Raw genomic sequence first — 19,102 nt, 5'->3', positions numbered from 1 at the left:
CATGGGTTATCAAACTTCAACTCAGTTTGTGCCTTTCATAAACGCAAATATGTAACTGATTTTATAGAGAATAAATGCAATCTTTTATTTGAATATTGCAAAATAAATGTGTAGTTCAGAGAAGAAAATGATGTTTTGTAGCTATTTTTTTAGAAGAATACACAGATGACTGAAGTCAAGCAGGCAGAATACAGACCTTCAACCGACTGTATCATCTATATTTTAATTAGCATTTTTTGCATGAAATAACTTGTATCACCATGGCAACCACCCTAAAATACACAAGGGATTTATTGTTTTGCGGTTAAGAGTTGTCATAGTGTCATCCATGCTAAATTTAGAGGCTCTCCCTGGAAGGTGGCTTTGTTAGGATAAAGCATTCTTGTGCTAGTGTCATTTCTTTTTTCCCTTTTATTAAGTTTGTATGAATTGTGCAAATTGCTGTTTCAGGAGACAAGACAGTGATTTTTTTTTTGTAATCATTTATAATTCTAGACTAATACTTTATTAAGAATATTTAATATGATTTAATAAAGGCTCTGATTTGTTCTGCAATATGGTCGCCTCTATTATACCTCAAAATTGACCGACTCTGAAACCACAAAGCAGAGACGACAGGATCCTTGCAGGATAATGCTCAATTCTAGCTGTTATCGCTCATCTATGGGGACCTTTTCATTGTGTTAGTTTAATAAATTTAGGAAAATAAAGGCAGCTCTTTCATCATTCCAGTATCAAAAAGGAACTTTAAGAAATGTGCCTAAGCAGTACCCTGAAAATTGTACCTTTTGATTGTAAATTCCTCCTGAAAAATAGCGTTGCATCTCTTGGTAAGTCCTGTGCCTATATAGCTGTATATCATCAGTGTAAGGTCTAAAGCTGAGTATACACGGGCTGAATGTCAGGTGGCAACGGCCAGTTTAATAGAATAGAATAGTGTGGAGTGTTCTGGAGGGGCACCCCTGGGTGGGGAGGGGCAACCCCCTGTCAATACACAATAGCACAGAGGGGAGATTTCTGTACTAACATCACATGGTTAGTACAGCAGCTCCTCTGGAGCTGTCAGGTTTTATTTTTGTTCAGTCCTGCTGGGTTGAACAAAAAAGAATTACTAGTCTCTACTAGGCTTAAGACACTGCTGCCACCAGGCCTGGACTGGGACAAAAAATAGGCCTGGGCATTTTAGACTGAGCAGCCAATTTTTTCAGGGACCCGGGGGGGGGGGGGGGGAGGGGGGCTGGTGACGGGATATTCAGAGTAGGTCCTCTAATGTACAGGGGACATTGTGATATAAAGGAGTCTGCACTGTAAATAGGCATTGGAATGATTAGTGCCCCTAGGAATCATGTCCCCCATTTTAATCTCTGCTTACTGTGCAGATCTGTGCAGATCTCCAGCTCCTCCCACCCCTGCTTCCTTACATCAGTCAGAACATGTCCCCTTTACATCAGAGTCAGCACAGAGGCCCCTTACATCAGAGTCCGCAGAGAGCCCCCCATTACTTTATAGTCCGCACAGAACCCCCTATATCAGAGTCCGCACAGCCCTCTTTACATCAGGGTCCGCACAAAGCCCCCCCTTACATCAGGGTCCGCACAGAGTCCCCCCATTACATCAGAGTCCACACAGAGCCCCCCCTTACATCAGAGTCCGCACAGTGCCCCCCTTACATCAGAGTCTGCACAGAGCCCCCCCTTACATCAGAGTCTGCACATAGCCCCCCTTACATCAGAGACCCCCCACAGAGCCCCCCTTACATCAGAGACCCCCCACAGAGCCCCCGTTACATCAGAGACCCCCCACAGAGCCCTCTTTAGATCAGAACCCCCCCCCACACAGCCCCCCCTTACATCAGAGACACCCCCACAGGGCCCCCTCTTACATCAGAGACCCCCCACAGAGCCCCCTTACATCAGAGCCCCCCCTCGGAGCCCCCCTTACATCAGAGACCCACACAGAGCCCCCCTTACATCAGAGTCCCCCCACAGACACTCCCAGAAGTCCCCTCTTACATCAGAGACACCTGTTACATCAGAGACCCCCCCACAGAGACCCCCCTCACATCAGAGACCCCCCCACAGAGACCCCCCCTTACATCAGAGGCCCCCACAGAGCACCCCTTACATCAGAGACCCCCCACGGAGCCCCCCTTACATCAGAGACCCCTCACGAAGCCCCCCTCTTACATCAGAGACCCCCCACAGAGCCCCTCTTACGTTCTTTTTATATACTGGGAGGCAGGAGAGAGGGTGAGCTTACTCACCCCAGGATGGAGACTCAGGCACAGGCTGTCTGGGGTTTAAACTCACCCCCCCCCCACACATCCCTGGAGAGTGTGGGTGGGCAGACCCAGGAGGAGAAGGGGGCGAGAGGAGGAGGAGCAGACGATTTCTCTCTCCTCTTGTGTCCCTGCATAGAGGAGAAGGGGATGTGTTGGCGGTGGCTCTGAGGCTGAGCTGTGAGAAATACACAGCTCAGCCTTGCAGCAGGAGGGGGTCACAGGCCCATCCGCACAGCAGGAGGTAAGCAGCGGCCTGTTTTAACCCTGTCCAGGCCGTGGTCGCTTCTTACGCTGTGCGGCCTGATTATCAGCCAGCCACAGGAGCGGTTGGCCCCGGTCTGCCCGATGGCCATTCTGGGCCTGGCTGCCACTGACTGGTGGTCTCTGGTGGTCTCTGGTGATTTGAAGTGAGATTTGGAGATGTCACTACTGTGCTGCCCACTGGTCTTCTTGCTGGAGGCTCTAGCATGAGGAAGCAAAGCCCTGCCTCTACCAAGATGGCCGCCTCCACACAGAGACACAGTGCAGAACAATATAATATGGGGTTGATTTACTAAAGGCAAATAGACTGTGCATTTTGCAATTGCAGTTGCTCCAGAGTTTAGTAAATGAGGTGAAGCTTCACTTTGCAAAAGATACTCATCTGCATGCAAGAAAAATCACCTATCTGTACCTCTCAGCGTGTATGGAGGCACATGGATGGCGCTTATCAATCAGAATCCATCTAGCCTGTCCTGGCAGCGCTGCGAGAAGAGGAGAGAAAGCTGCAGGGATTTCAGATCCCCAGATTGGTGAAGCAGCATGCCGGTGCCTGATAGCAGGGCATCACGGGACACTGATACAGTGGGACTGGGGGGAATGGGGTCCATTGTAAGGTCACAATACAGATTTTCTCTAAAGGTTAACTTACACTTTAAGCTATATTTATACCCAAAAACAAAAATGTAATGTTTGCAGCTTACGGCTGCATTCATTTTTAGCCTGTGTGACAACCATGGCTACCACCATAGATACTGTAGAAAAAAGTGTAGACATTTTTGGGGGCTTTAGAGACGCTTTAAAGCATAACTAAACCCAAGAACAAAATGTAATATATAATGCAGCTTATCAGTCCTAGGATGCTGTGGCTGCATGAGTTTTCTGTTTTCAGGCTAGGCCCATTTTCTGCAAATCTTAGCATGCCTTGCTAGCTATGAATGATCCAAGCATAAGAACACTTGTGGCTTCTATGAAAAGCCACTTGGTGTTCACTTTCTCACTTTCTGTTCAATAGCCAAAGCAGGAAGTGAAAGTAAATTGATGGAATCCCATCACCAAAACAAGTGTCCATATTAGAAGATGTCTCCTCTTACTGTTCTGGGGACAACCCAAAATTTTCCATTTTCTTTTATTTTCACTATTCATGATAACGGTGAACAGGACAAATAGGAAGGGTGAATCCCCGCAACAGGAACAGAGACAGCAAACAAAACAGACAGGTGTTCTAATCCCTTTCCACTCTGTCCAAAACTAAAAAAAGTTATGTTAAAGTGACTGTAAGGTCTCCTGTTTTTTTTTTTTTTTTAATAACAAACATGTTATACTTACCTGCTCTATGCAGTTGGTTTTGCACAGAGCAGCCTGGATCCCCCTCTTCTCGGGCCTCTCCCTGGCTCTCTCTGGCCCCTCCCTCCTGTTGAGTGCCCCCACAGCAAGCAGCTTGCTATGGGGGCACCCGAGTCAAATCACAGCTCCCTGTGTCCATTCAGACATGGAACCGTGACCCGGCCCCACCCCCCTCTCTCCTGATTGGCTGAATGATTTTGATTGACAGCAGTGGGAGTCAATTGCGCCGCGCTGCTGTCTCAGTCAAAGAGGAGGGGAATCCCAGGCAGCTTAGACACTCCTGGAACATCGCTGGATAAAGATGGGCTCAGGGAAGTATTGGGGGGGGAGGATAAAAAAAAACCTTCTGCCTTTACAATCCCTTTAAGTTACTACAAATTAGAAAGGTCATTACACTTAATCATATGAGAAGGTTGTGTATTTTATTAGTTACTTACCGGTCTTCCTGCTTCAATCCTAGGTTTGCGGTGAGAAAGAGAGATTTGAGAAACTCATGGAACACTTCAGGAATGAAGACAACAATATTGATTTTATGGTAAGACGTTATTTGCTATTGATTTATTGTTAATAACTTGAATTCCAGACAAACAGCTACATTTACAAACAGCATACACATATGGTAACTGTTTTGCCCACCAGGGCAAAACACAGGAATTGTAATTTCATGCAACTGTTTTTGGTCTAAGCCCCTTTGCCAGACAGCACAGCCAGACCCTTGACTTTGACTTCAACCGCAGCACAGCTTGGTCAAAACACATCACCAGCCGTCAACACACTTACAAATCATCAATTCTGCTCATTCAGAGTTCTTTCAGGCGGTAAGCTTACTGATCTTTGAAAAGTGATCCACGGTGGATTGCCTCTCAGAGGGCAGTATAGCAGCAGCTGGCAGGCGTTAAGCAGCTGCACATACACAGCCACTGTTTCCAATGTGACATCCATGTGGGTGCGGGTACGTGTCCTCAAACTGTGTGAGTTCGGGGACACATGCCAAAAACTCACATGGATGCCATAATGGAATCAGTGGCTGTGTCTGTGCAGCTGCTGTGTCCCAATTGACATCAGTTGGACTGTCTGCGCAGGGATGCACAGAACACCGGGGGTTAACACAGCCCTGCATGAGCGCACAGTATAGTACATCCCGTGGCACGAGGCCTAACACAATTTTAAAAGATTTATATAACTGCAGTATGTAACAAGTAGCCTAAAGCGGCCCCTTTTTAAAGTCCCTTCTTAAGTCTCACCCACTGTCATTCAACTACCAATGCTAGAGCTTCTGGTGCCCACTGAGGCTCTGGGATTTGACAGTTGAGTAAGCGGAGGCGATTCTGAGGGGACAGGGTTTAATATCCATTTGCAGAGAATCAAAGGCCCGTGCACAGTCTAGTCTTAGGATCCAACAGGGTCCACGTGGATTTAGGCACATGGACTTATATGAACAGTAGCACAGGTGTTTGCAGGCACCACAGGTTGTCTGCACTTCAGCACTTTTATTTGATTTTTAGTCCAGGTCAGGTTCACTTTAATAGAGCTGTCACAGTTTGTAGACCAAAAAAAAAACAAATAACTGAACTAATTTCTGGAAAATAATTTTTAGATAATCTTTTAAAACACAGTTTTCAAGTGCAAAGTTAAACTTTGGAAAAAGATGTATTACAAGTAAATAAGATGAAGGTTTGATGTAAAATCTAGTGTATAATTTATTAGGCTTGTGGCGCCAACATATGCGTCATGGCATACTATACATGCATATGTGGTAATGCAGCTGATAGAATGAATTATGCATTGATATTAATAGCAATTAATAATTCAAATGTTCGAAATAGAGTTTTGCCATGAGGAAAAAAGCTTTCCACTTACTTTCAAGTTATTAAGTAAAGACATTTTAAAAGTTTTCAGACAGCTCTAAAGACTTTATTCTGATAGGGAAATAATGATGTCATATAAAAGGGTAAGTCTGTCCACTGATCTGAATCATCTGCTGCCTTTCTATCTCTCTCAGGGATCCTTGAATCATTATCCCTGAATTTGAGTTCCCAGCTCCACCCACCTAGCACTTTACAAGGGGTCTCTCTTTTCCTGTAGAATTTCAATTTATTTTACATTGTATAAAATTCATGAGAAAGGACGGCTCCTTCTGCTGTGGTGGGAATAGGACTCTGTGGCAGATTCGGGCAGGCCTGGGAAGGAGCATTCACAGGAAGATGTCAGCACTAGATTTTCTGGCAGTTCCGGGCAGGCCTGGGAAGGAGCATTCACAGGAAGATGTCAGCACTAGATTTTCTGGCAGTTCCGGGCAGGCCTGGGAAGGAGCATTCACAGGAAGATGTCAGCATTAGATTTTCTGGCAGATCCGAGCAGGCCTGGGAAGGAGCATTCACAGGAAGATGTCAGTACTAGATTTTCTGGCAGATCCGAGCAGCCTGGGAAGGAGCATTCACAGGAAGATGTCAGCACTAGATTTTCTGGCATATCCGGGCAGGCTTGGGAAGGAGCATTCACAGGAAGATGTCACTAGATTTTCTGAAAAGAATAAAAGAAGAAAGTTCTTAACAGGTACCTACCCTTTTGGAGTAGGTTACTGAGCTTGACGACATCAAAAGTATAGAGTGCCTCCTAGCCCAATAAACAGACGCTGTTTTCACTTTTGGACTGTGTTGCAAGAATCCACCTGTCCTTCCAACCTTGCCCTGCAACACTCTTCAACCTGTTTTCTACATCCCTCTACTTATCCTCCATACCCCACAATCTCCCTTCTACCCTCTACTCAGTGCCCCCTTCTATCTTTCTTCTTCCCCCTCTTCTTTCCTCCTTCCCCCCATACCTTTCCTACAACTATTTATGTTCCCTGCCCCTCTCTTTCTCTACTTCCCTTATTTAGGGATACAGGACCACTAGGCAACCTGAGACATGGTCCTCTCCTCTAGTAGACTGATCGGGTCCGCCTGTCAGCTTTTCAGGTGGACCCGATCTGATTATTGCCCTCTTGTCCACTAAAAACAGATGGATGGGGATCCATAAACCATATGTCTGGTGCATCGGATGGCAGTCAGGTGTGAATAGACAGGCGGTCCATTTACACCTGAATGGCCATAGAGGAGAGCAGGCTGTGTCTGTGTCCCCTCTACATAAGCGGTCCAGCCATCCGCCTGCTCAGCTGAGAAGCGGACTCCAACAGAGCCCGCCCCGTGTAAAAGGGACCTTATACATCAACTTTTTGTTTTTACCACCCCACCCACACACTCAGGCCAACCTCTCACAACTACAAATGCCAGCCTTTATATCTTAGGGTACTAATGCAGCTCACAAAAACTGAAAAAAAAAAACAACTGCACTACTTATTTACCTTGTGTCTGTATTCCCTATGCAATGTGTTAGGTGCACTCCCTTCCCCTTCCATGCTTTCTGTGTCCTATTTCCTTTTTTTTTCGATTTGTATAAAAATGCAATAAAATTTGGTTGATGTTTCAATTTACCAAATTCTGTCTATTGCTGTAACATCATTTTTAGGTGGACTGACCTTTAAAAGACCATAAAACCTAAGCTATGCTTTGGCTTATTTCACTACTAACATAAAACAAATGTGTGTCCTGGGGCATTGTAAAACATCTATTGTTCCCAGTCAACAAAATGATACAACTGGAGGAAATTACATATACCAACAGAGGGTTATCTACAAAATGACATTCTATCAAGTCAGTATGGTTACAATTCTGATTTGCATGACCAGTAATAATGCAAACACTATGAACCATGGACACTCCACTTATTGATGTATAGTGGGCAAGAAGTTGTGTTTTAAAAGGAGTAAAATAAATATGTAGTGATAATTATTAAAGCAGAATACTGGATGTTCTCTACAACTGGAGGTTGTATAGTTGGTCCCAGTCCCTGTCTTTGTCATTTTTGTGGACAGCTTGGTCTGCATTAATAGTGGAAAAAAGCATATAAATATAAGCAATACAGTATACTGAATAATATAAGTATCTGCATTACCACATTCAGTTTTTAGGATTTTGTGATAGTGGCCCTTTAAATAAGAAACAATTTTTATTTTGGATTTGAGATTAGAAATCCTTTCTGTTTAAGGAAAATCAATGGCACTACTCCAGTGAAGTGTATCACTGTCAAAAGAACAAATCACATTCATTAATCTCCTTATTATAATTACTTAGAAATGTGTCTACAGTTTGCCTATTGTTTTAAAAATAACTCTTCTGTGGCACGGTGTTTTTATAACAGTGGGCACGTATGTTATTAAGGAATGGTAAAAATAGGAATGAGGATGAGAGCCGGTAATAGGGAACGGTGATGACAGGAGATGGGGGAGGAAGGGCTATCAGGGGAGTGCTGGATACTTCACCAAACTTTCCTGCACAATCTGCACAATCTCTAATTAGTTAACTCTTGCTATGCTGTTGCAGGTGGCGTGTATGCAGTTCATTAATATCGTAGTCCATTCTGTAGAAGACATGAATTTCAGAGTCCATCTTCAGTTTGAATTCACCAAATTAGCCTTGGATGAGTATCTAGATGTAAGTATTTGTATTATATTGCCTACATTGTATATTTTTGTGTTTCTTATCACAAACTAAGATAGATAGATAGACAGACAGACAGACAGACAGACAGACAGACAGACAGACATACATAGATAATGATAGATAGATAGATAGATAGATAGATAGATAGATAGATAGATAGATAGATAGATAGATAGATAGATAGATAGATAGATAGATAGATAGATAGATAGATAGATAGATAGATAGATAGATAGATAGATAGATAGATAGATAGATAGATAGATAGATAGATATGATAAGATAGATAGATAGATAGATAGATAGATAGATAGATAGATAGATAGATAGATAGATAGATAGATAGATAGATAGATAGATAGATAGATAGATAGATAGATAGATAGATATAAGATATGATAAGATAAGATAGATAGATATAAGATATGATAAGATAAGATAGATAGATAGATATAAGATATGATAAGATAAGATAGATATAAGATATGATAAGATAAGATAGATAGATATAAGATATGATAAGATAAGATAGATAGATATAAGATATGATAAGATAAGATAGATATAAGATATGATAAGATAAAATAGATATAAGATATGATAAGATAAGATAGATATAAGATATAGATGATAGAAATATAAAAGATAAATAGACTGATAGATAGAAATAGGTATAGGTAGAGATACAGTACATAATAATCAGATAGATAAGTAGATGAAAGAAAAATACTACAGTAGATAGATGAGATAGATAGAAAGATAAATCGATATGACAGAAATATAAGAGCTAAATAGGGTGATGGATAAACCTAGATATAGGTAGTGATACTTAATAGTCAGATATATATATATATATATATATATATATATATATATATATATATATATATACATACATAATACATAGATGAATAAAAATTGTTGTAGATAGATATAATAATACTAGATTTTCTACAAATCTGATGCCAGATTTTAGGATATGCAAGAACAGTTAATGTCACCTTCAGATTTTTCATTACGTATTGTATCATTTGATTGTGACAATGCTTGTCTTTTACCTTGTGATCTGGTTGTGACTAATAGTCACAGCATATACCGTCTGGTTCATGAGAGGAAAAAATTAGATCTTCAATTGTAACTCTAACAAAATATATGCCCATATATCACAATGCGTGTGTTTCTTCTTTAGAAAGGTTTTTTTTTTTTTTTTTATTTTATACTCTTATGGCTTCATGTACTTGGGACGTTTGAAAACCTCTCCTTATCTCTGGAAGTTGACAGCTAGTAACCGACGGGAGTCGACTGTGGGAGACCAGATATAGTGAATGCAGGATCCTGGGTTTAGTAACACTTTAAGGAGTCTTCCATCAATGGATAATTGTGATTGCTTGTATACCCCCTCTATGATTTTGTGGCCATGTAATCTTTTAACATGGTTTAAAAAATGTGGATCTAAGGTAAATACAAATGGAGTGGCGTAACTTTGAGTAGTGTGAGCCTCTGGTGCCATTAAAAATGGCCGTTGCAATTTTGGATGTCAGAATATGGATATACCAACCCTTAGAGTAAGTATGTTATTTAAAAAAAATATTTTCTCTTTCGTTCATTGACGGACACGGCACCATATCTTATTTGACCCTTGGGTTATGCTGCTCTCATTAGGAGTAGGACACTAGGCGGAAAAGAGTTTGACTACGCCCCTTGGGTCATCCCAGGGGGTATACTCCCACTTCCTTCTCTAGCTCTTCAGTTGTCTGAATTGGTGTTTCCCACGCTGCTGCAAGCTAGTAAATCTACTTTTAGGTAGTTTTACCATCGCCTTTAAGCATACTTTGCAGATGTGAATCCCCCAGGGCTCACTCCCGCTCCTTTTTGGTGATTCGGAGTTGGTTTCCTCCAATGCGGTGTTGAGCAGGACCTGGCCTCGGGTACCATCAAAGGCCAAGTTCGGTCATTGGCGGTTTGCTTTCTTTGTCCTTTGGCCACGCTTTCTGTGGTTAGCGCCTTTGTTCAGGGGGTTCACCACTTGGCTCCCCCAGTACGGTCTCCGTTGCCCTCATGGGATCTCAACTTGGTGCTGTCGGTTTTCAGTAACTGCCGCTGGAAAATAGATAAGTCGTTCCAAAAAATTGGATTCCCTGGTTGTCCTTACGATTGGTTCCTGTAAGGAGCTGGCCGCGTCTGCTGTGACCATTTCTGATGGATCAGGCAGACGGTGGTGAAGGCCTATTGTATTAAAGGTCAGGATCCTCCGTTTCCTGTTGATGGTGCATTCTTCGAGGGCACTTAGTGCCTCTTGGGCCTTCAGTCATCTGGCATCATTGGTGCAGGTTTGCAGGCAGTCACCTGGTCGTCCGTGCACACTTTCACAAAATTTTATAGGGTAGATATGTTGGCATCTATTGATACCGCCTTTGGCCGCAAGGTTTTTCAGGCCGCTGTTGGAGAGGATTAGTCCTCTTTGAGGGTGTACATTTTTGGCAGGTGAGCTCAAGTTGTTTCCTTGATGAGCTCCTGTTTTTTACCTGGTTGGCTAAGTTTAGCCTTTGGGAAGTATGTTTTTTGCTGTGTTCTTCCCACCCCTCATATTGACACTACTTTGGGACGTCCCAAGGGTTAAAACAATATGGAGTTGTCCATCAATGAACAAAAGAGAAAACTGGATTTTTGTCTTGCCGTAAAATCCTTTTCTCTGATGTTTATTGATGGACACAGCACTAGCCCCTCTAATGAGTTGGGGTTTATGGTCTTCTTATACTGATTGTTACAAAACTGAAGAGTTAGAACAGGAAGTGGGAGTATACCCCCTGGGACTGCCCTATGGGCGTAGTCAAACTCTATTAACTCTTTTCCACCTAGTGTCCTACTCCTAAAGAGAACAGCATAACCCAAGGGTTTAAAGAAGATATGGAGATATGTCCGTCAATGAACATCAGAGAAAAGGATTCTACGGTAAGACAAAAAATCTATTTTTTTCTGAAGATTGTATTTAGTATCAGCTTCTGGTCCCAATGAAGTTACAACTCTAGCGCCTAGGGGTACATATCCTATATCAACCATGGCCACCTAGCCATTGATTAGTAGGAGAGAAGCTTCTTGGGTTCTCAGGCCTAGTTGGTTAATGCAACCTGTTTTGTGTTTACAAAACAAAGCTGCTTTAAAAGTAGAATTCCATTCAGAGAGTAAAGCAGTACTATTGCAATAGAAATAAATAGCTTTACATAAAAATTTACATTTGCAGCTGAAAAACACTAAACAAGACTAACTGGGGTTGATTTACTAAAACTGGAGAGTACTAAATCTGTTGCAGCTCTGCATGATAGCTTCAGCTTCTTACTTCAGATTATTCAATTAAGCTTTGACAAAAAAGCTAGAAGCTGATTGCTTTCTATGCAGAGCTTCACTAGATTTTGCACTCTGCAATTTTAGTAAATTAACCCCATTGTGTCCATTATTGTTTAAAGTGAAACTTGTTCTGTGCTGTGTCTCTGTGTGGAGGCATCCATCTTGGTAGAGGCAGGGCTTTGCTTTGGAGTCTCCATCAAGGAGGCGTTAGCGTCACTAATTCTCACTCCAAATCTTGTGAGACTGGCAACCAGAGGCAACAGTGCCTAGGATCTCATACTGCAGATATACAGAACACCTATGAGGCTGGAGGCACAGGCGTGCCTAGGGACACTCACATACCAGGAAGTGCAATGCTATTTTTCAGGAGGAATTTCACACAAAAGGTTCATTTTCCAAGGTACTGTTTAGGCACAATTAATATTTCTAGATGTTCCCTGTAACATAGTAAATCTTCACTTTTTGAGTTTAAGTTCATATTAAAGTTTGTCCATTTCCTTATTTGTCAGTATAGCATAAATGTGAGCATGAAATAACCAATAATCTCAAGAGCTATAAACTTGTTGGAAAAAAAATAATCTCAAGAGCTGACACGAACAAAATAAGGCATCGTCATGTATGACACTGCAACCCACATCATTCTTTCTTGTGTCAAGTTATCATTCTCAGTGTTTTGACTGGTCTTTGTGAATTAAATGTACTGATTTGTATTGTATTCAGTCTTCTGCATTCTTTGACTTTCAGAAATTGAAGCATACGGAAAGTGACAAGCTTCAAGTCCAGATTCAGGCCTATCTAGATAATGTGTTTGATGTGGGTGCGCTCCTGGAGGATGCCGAGACCAAGAACGCAGCTCTGGAGAGAGTGGAAGAACTGGAAGAAAACATTTCTCATGTAAGAGAAAGAACAGAGCACCTTTGATGTCTCTGGAAAATATTGCTTTGATGGGAATTGGTGGTGGACATGGGTGAAAATGTGAATTAAAAATTGATTATATATATACAGTATATCATATGCAGGTCATACGAGGTATAAAAAACTCTTTGTTGTTTTTGCTCTATTTGTTGTGTTCCTATGGCTTATGTAATCCACAGTACCAGGTTCTTGAATTGTGCAAGAAAATTAGGGCAGATGGAAAAAGTCCTTGCAAATGCAGGGAAAAGGAAACAAACTCCATGCCAATAGCACTCTTGCTAGGAATCAAGTTTAAGGCCTCAGTGCACCAAGTCAGCCATTTAGATATTAACATGGACTCAAAATATGGTTTGTTATTGTCCATTCCAACCATTTCTGAAAACTCCCCTAATGTATGTTTGATAAAGTTAGTTGATTGTACTATCTGGGAATTTATTTATGAACATTGTCCTACTAGGTTCATATATATATAAGTCTACAGATAACATATAACTTTATTAAACCAAGGATACACACAGAAATAAAGAAAAAAATTGAAAGAGAAAATGTATTTACACCTTCCTGTTTGCATGTTTATGAGTACCATGGAATGTACTTTACCGTTGCAGGTGGGACTTGTTTGTTGGTTAATGGGTTAGAAATTGCAACACTAGGGTTCTGGGTTAATTTCTCACTACCTACCTTGGCGTTTTAAGTTTGGATAACACTTTGCCAGTATACAGGTGAACAGCCAAGTTCATCTCTTGCAGTTAGCGGGTCTTGATATACAAATCATAACACCAAAACTAATGACCTCTACATCAGCCAGGGAACATGCCTCCTTGAAGAAGCCATGCATGTTATGCCATTTTACCATTCTACTATACTGTGGCATAGAGTGATGTGAATGATTTATTACCTTGTGCCATGGGAATTGAGGGAACTATGCAAAAAAATAACAAATAAACTGTGTTTCTTTTGCTTTATTTCCAGCTTTCTGAAAAGCTCCTAGACACAGAAAATGAAGCAATGGCAAAAATTGTAGAACTGGAAAAACAACTCATGCAAAGACATAAAGAACTGGAAATTGCTCGGGTACATTTCTCATTGTCTTGATATTACAATTTAAAAATGAGCTCACCTAAATATACAGAGAACATTGCCTATGCTGTAGAGATTTTCACAATAAGCTGAAACCTAACCTGTTACTACTTTGTTAAATTCCCCATCTTCCTTGATCTGCTATTTGTTGTACAGTGGTGTGAGTGACTGGCACAGTACAATGCCTTGCTATGTATCTGAGATACAAAACATGAAGCCACTTTGGTGAAAGGAATACGCTAGACACAAAACCTGCTGACATTCTTGTTCTCTGTCTACTGTGTTCTTATTTCTTGTTTGTCACCAGGGTATCAGCTATACAATTATTCTGTTCTGTGTCCCGAATAAACTAATCTTTTGCTATAAAGGGTCATGTCCTGTCTTGGAACTCCCAGAGATATCTGCTTAAAAGAACAATTAAGACTATCCTGGGGTGTGCTTGAAGGAGTCAGAAAACTATTTTATGCAAGCAATTTTATTTTAGCCATTATATAAATCAGCCATTCTCAGCCAGGGTTGCATGGAACCCTAGGTTTCCTCCAGAGGTTGCTATGGGTTCTTTGACATATGGCTAAAACAATGTTACTCACCAATTTTATTTTGGCCATTGTATAGATCAGCCATTCTCAGCTAGGGTTGCATGGAACCCTAGGTTTCATCCAGGGGTTGCTAAGGGTTCCATGACCTATGGCTGATTGACCTTGAATCTGCTGGTTCCTGTCTAGTTTTGGGGCACAACACCCCCTGGCAGAGCAAGCGGTATGACATCAATGATATTTTTAGCTGAAAATGGAGATCCTTCTCCTACTGACCATCAAAGTAAGGCTCTCAGTGTCCTGAAAATAATTTTAAGGGTTCCTCTGGGGTAAAAAAGGTTAAGAAAGTCTGAAAATGATTGTGGCTGTTCAGTGAGGAAAATGCATTGTTACTAATTTAAGTATGCACATGTTTTTGTACACTTGATAGGGAGAACAAAACATAAAACTAGAAGTCTGTTGGGTTAAGGTGTTTCTGTGTAGTCACCTTTGAAGAGTCTTTGCCTTCTAAAACCTCCCTATAAAGATCAGTGGGACGCCAAACTGCTTTTGCTTAATTGGAGTCTAACCAATAGAATACTGTGTGGCCATATTACAATACCAGATGTAGTCCTGCTATTTGTAACCCATAATTGCATCTTTTGGTTCCAGCGCACCAGAAGAGTCTGACTATTGAACAAACAGTTTTTTTTTTTTCTTTATTGAAAACCTGTAGAAAAATTTAAATTTGTAAACTATTAAGGTAGACAACTGGTAGTATAACCTGCCAGGATTTACCTTTAGGTTTCAGTCATTGCAATGCAGTCCTCCTGAAGTGCCTCTGTTTTTATGAGGTGAAAGAAAGGCATGATTACTACCTTACACCATGGTGCCGCCTGAGCAACCTGTAAAAAGCACCTATTGACTTCTGGGGAAGTACCTATGTTTATGCAAGCAGTGACTTTTAAAAAGTCCCAATTTTACTTTGCATATGGTTGCTGGCAGATTGCAAAAGCAAATAGGGCTTAGTCTACCATGGTCTGATATAACCATATCTTTACATTTGATATGCGCCAAATGTCTACATTGATTAGTAACATAACTTACATGAAAAGTGTGTACTTTTACTGCTCTGGCTATTGTTATATAATTTTTCCTTCCAGCTTGTGTAATTTTTAATGTCACCAAAATCCATACAGTGGTTTTCAGAACTTAGAACTCCAGTGCCAAGTATTCAGCAGGGGGTTTAATGAAAATAAATAAATACATAAATAAAAGTGTAAAAAAGACCATTATTCTTGAACTCCTAAAACTTAACTCCAACCTAAACCTTGCTTCAGATAGGGAGCAGGAAAGTTACAGCTTCTATCTGTTTTTTACTGCTGTCTTTGTCCCCACTCACACCAGGAAGGTACAAAGAATCACCCCAAAGAGATGGGAAATCCTATGTTTGACAGGTGCCACTAGAACAGGTGACTCTATTGAAAGAATATCCTTTCTATGGTTTGTGACAGCTATAAAACTTTGAATTTCCCCTCACCTTTTCTCCCTGGGACAGCGACCAGCATGAAAAATAATGGGTGAATTTGCCTGAAGTAGACACGTACAACATGGGAAGGTTATACTGCTTTCCTATCTTTTAAAAAGAAAAAAAGGTTGTGGTTTGAATTTTTCTTTAGCTACTGACTTTTATGTTTGCTTGGACATCTCCTTGAGTCTTTAGCTGATGCCACCTACTACGGGGCTCCCAGCAACCCTGTCCATGATTTTTTATGATTAAGCATGAATTGTTCGTGTGAAACGCGTTCCTGTTATTGTCTGGCACTGACCAATAAAAAAATCTTCATCATTGGACCCTGTTGCAGTGTGCCACCTTTCTTTCCTTTTGTCCATGATTTTAATTTAGTATGATATATTTAAATTCTTTATTATTATTTATTATATTTGCCCAATAAATGTACCCTGTCTTACCTCATCTGACTTTTGTTTCCACGCAGGATGTCTGTAAAGATGCAAACACGCAAGTCAGCACACTGCGGAAAATGGTCAAAGAGAAGGAGGAAGCCATTCAGAGACAATCCAATCTGGAAAAAAAGATCCATGAGTTGGAAAAACAGGGGACTCTTAAAATTCAGAAAAAAGGTGATGGAGATATATCAATCATGCCACTGGTGACAGGTGGTGTGCCATCAGGGACAGAGGTGGTGCCTGGAGCATCAATAGGCACTGGTATCCCACAAACTGGACATTCTGTGCCTGCTGGAGCACCTACAATTGTATCAGGAAATTCTGTGTCTTCATCAGCAAGTCCTGTACCTCTACCTCCTTCGTCTGCAGAGTCTGGGGAAGGTAGGTGAACAAAGTATCTTATACATTTGTAAAAGGAGTCTTTTAAAACGCCCTTCATGTAGTGATACACCTGTAAACCTAATCCACAAAACTACCAAAGCTAAAAACAAAGTAGTCCTGGTCATTCTAATTCTAATTTAACACCAATGAGAAAAGTCACGTTGTTTAAAAATTGTTCATTTAAGAGTCCCATAGACATTGGTTAAGTGGTAGGATATATATGAGAAGATATAAGCCTTGAATTTTGCCTGCGTCTCCTCCAAGGGACTTAGTTTAAAGGAGAAGTATGGCCTAAGCTTTTTTGACCATATTTCTTCTGTGGGTCACAGGAGTGCATTTAGTTTTCCACTCCTGTAACCCAAATTCAGCTGACAGCAGGGTAAAGTCTCATGTCAGCTGACATCACAGAGCCGGTCTAGGCTCTGCAGGGATCCCCACAATGGTGGGATGTGCACACAATGTTGGGATCCACCCAGATACCTGACCGGCAGCTGACTCATGCCGCTGTGCAGGTGGGTATGTCAACAGAAGTCTTGGATTACAGACAGGTTATGCTCCTAAGTAGAAAGCAAAGAAAAAACTGACCAAGCTCGGATGGATGTGCTTACATACCTGGCGTGGTCAGTTTGAAATAGGAAAGCAGGGGGACTGGTAGGATCCCAAGGTATTCACACAAAGGAAGCAATACAAAGAGAACAGGATACATTTAATACAAGTACACAGTACAAGAGACACATATCAGAAATATTAAATGTTGGGGATAACGTGCGCTTTAATCACTTCCCTAATGGATAAACTGGATTCCCTAGTGAGCTGACTATGACAAATCAAACACAAGAATGATGTACATAGCAGCATCCAACAATCCTGTGTACAAGACAAAACTGAAATTATGTTCTTGCATTAGAATTATTTTTTCTTTCTTTTTATTACAGTGGAAATTGGTGCTACACCAGCGGCCATGCCTCCTGCACCCCCACCCCCACCACCTCCTCCACCACCTCCACCCCCACCTCCGCCACCACCTCCTCTACCAACTGCAGAGCCTCCAATTCCTCCACCTCCTCCTCCACCACCAGGAGCTCCTCCTCTTCCAGGAACTGCTTCACCCACAGTTATATTTAACTCAGGACTTGCAGGTAACACAGTCAGGCTTCCTGATAAATGTATTTTACTGAAGTACATGATTGTTTAAATTAAAGCTTTTTTCCATCTTTTATTACTAAGAATGTTTTGTTTTCTATTGAGTTTATATTAATCAGTTTAGATAAGATGCTAGTAAAGTTTTTTTTTTGGTATAGAAATCTTGGTGCTAGAACTCTTCAGTGCAGTGTTTTCTGTGCTACTAAAATGAGAAACTCACCATCTCTCCAAGTACCCTTCAGACACTTACCATTAGGCTAAACCTTTGGCTGTCCCTTACACTTCCTAAAGTATAACTTTTAAATGAATGAAAGTATAACTGGCACTGGGATAGAGGATAGAAATAGATGGAAATTATACAAATGGGGACACTAGTTCTGCTAGGATTTCCCTTATTTTGGATGTATTTCCTCTCACTTCCTGTTGTGACTATGGGACATTAAAGGAGAAGTACAGCCAAGGCTCGTTGGAGGAGGATCACAGGAGTGCAGTTCGTTCTGTACTCTTGTGACTCATTTTCAGCAGACAGTGGGCTGACATCACAGAGCCCATCCAGGCTCGGGAAGGATCGTGACCATATGGTCAGAAACTGCCTACATGCCTCGACCAGCACATGGCTCAGCCTCTCAGTGAGGCGCTGAGAGCCTGAGCCAGCCACTTCCGCCCCCTCCACAGGGGGGGGGCAGAAAAGAGAGTTGCTGGCTGGCAGTTACCAGCTCTCTGCTCAGGGAGCCCTAAGAACTAAGCGATTGGCCGTGTTAGATTGCTCAGTTCTCAATCTTTGAGCCGGCGGAGGGCAGATGCAGCATTGGACCAATGATGCATTCATCTAGGTAAGTATGATTATTAAATAAAAAGAGAACCCATACTTCTCTTTTAAGTGAACACAAATGGCAGAAAAACCTGAAAGGGTTATTATAACCGTCCCTTACTCTATCCATAATGAAAAAAAGTTTTGCCTTCATTTCTACTTTAACTTTTGCAGAAGACAACACATAATATAGTTACATGTTCACTGCAAAAATATATATTTTTAAATGCAAATAATGTAAGTACCTGAATCTGTCTTGTTGCCAGTGTCATGTAAGCCCTTGTACGGTGGCACTCAAGACTGGGAGAGGGTGGGCCAGCAAGGGAAGCCAATCAGGTTTGCTGTGTGCAAAGGGACATGGTGATTTGAGAGAAAAGCGTAAGCAGAGGGTTAAACTCTTAAGTCTTCTTACGCATTTTCATTGTCCATTTACAGGCTGGGGAGGTGACCAAGCTTTGTTACTTAACTAAAGCAGAGAAAAGTCAGGTCATTGCTGGGATTTTAGCTGTCACCT

At 41.5% G+C, this 19,102-nt stretch overlaps 1 protein-coding gene across 6 annotated transcripts in view; it reads left to right on the top strand.

The window, feature by feature from the left end:
- Positions 1–19,102, top strand: part of FMNL2 (formin like 2) — a 333,795-nt gene that overhangs the window by 273,408 nt on the left and 41,285 nt on the right. For all 6 annotated transcript variants that reach the window (XM_082261106.1, XM_082261105.1, XM_082261110.1 and 3 more), the window contains exons 10-15: positions 4,347–4,421; positions 8,311–8,421; positions 12,520–12,669; positions 13,663–13,764; positions 16,283–16,634; positions 17,570–17,773. In XM_082261106.1, the coding sequence (XP_082117232.1) occupies positions 4,347–4,421; positions 8,311–8,421; positions 12,520–12,669; positions 13,663–13,764; positions 16,283–16,634; positions 17,570–17,773 (994 nt within the window). The remainder of the gene's footprint in view (positions 1–4,346; positions 4,422–8,310; positions 8,422–12,519; positions 12,670–13,662; positions 13,765–16,282; positions 16,635–17,569; positions 17,774–19,102) is intronic.

This window comes from Pelophylax lessonae (assembly GCF_965119305.1).
Source record: "Pelophylax lessonae genome assembly, chromosome: 6".
NCBI classification, from domain to species: domain Eukaryota; kingdom Metazoa; phylum Chordata; class Amphibia; order Anura; family Ranidae; genus Pelophylax; species Pelophylax lessonae.
This window is presented reverse-complemented; position numbering and strand designations above follow the sequence as displayed.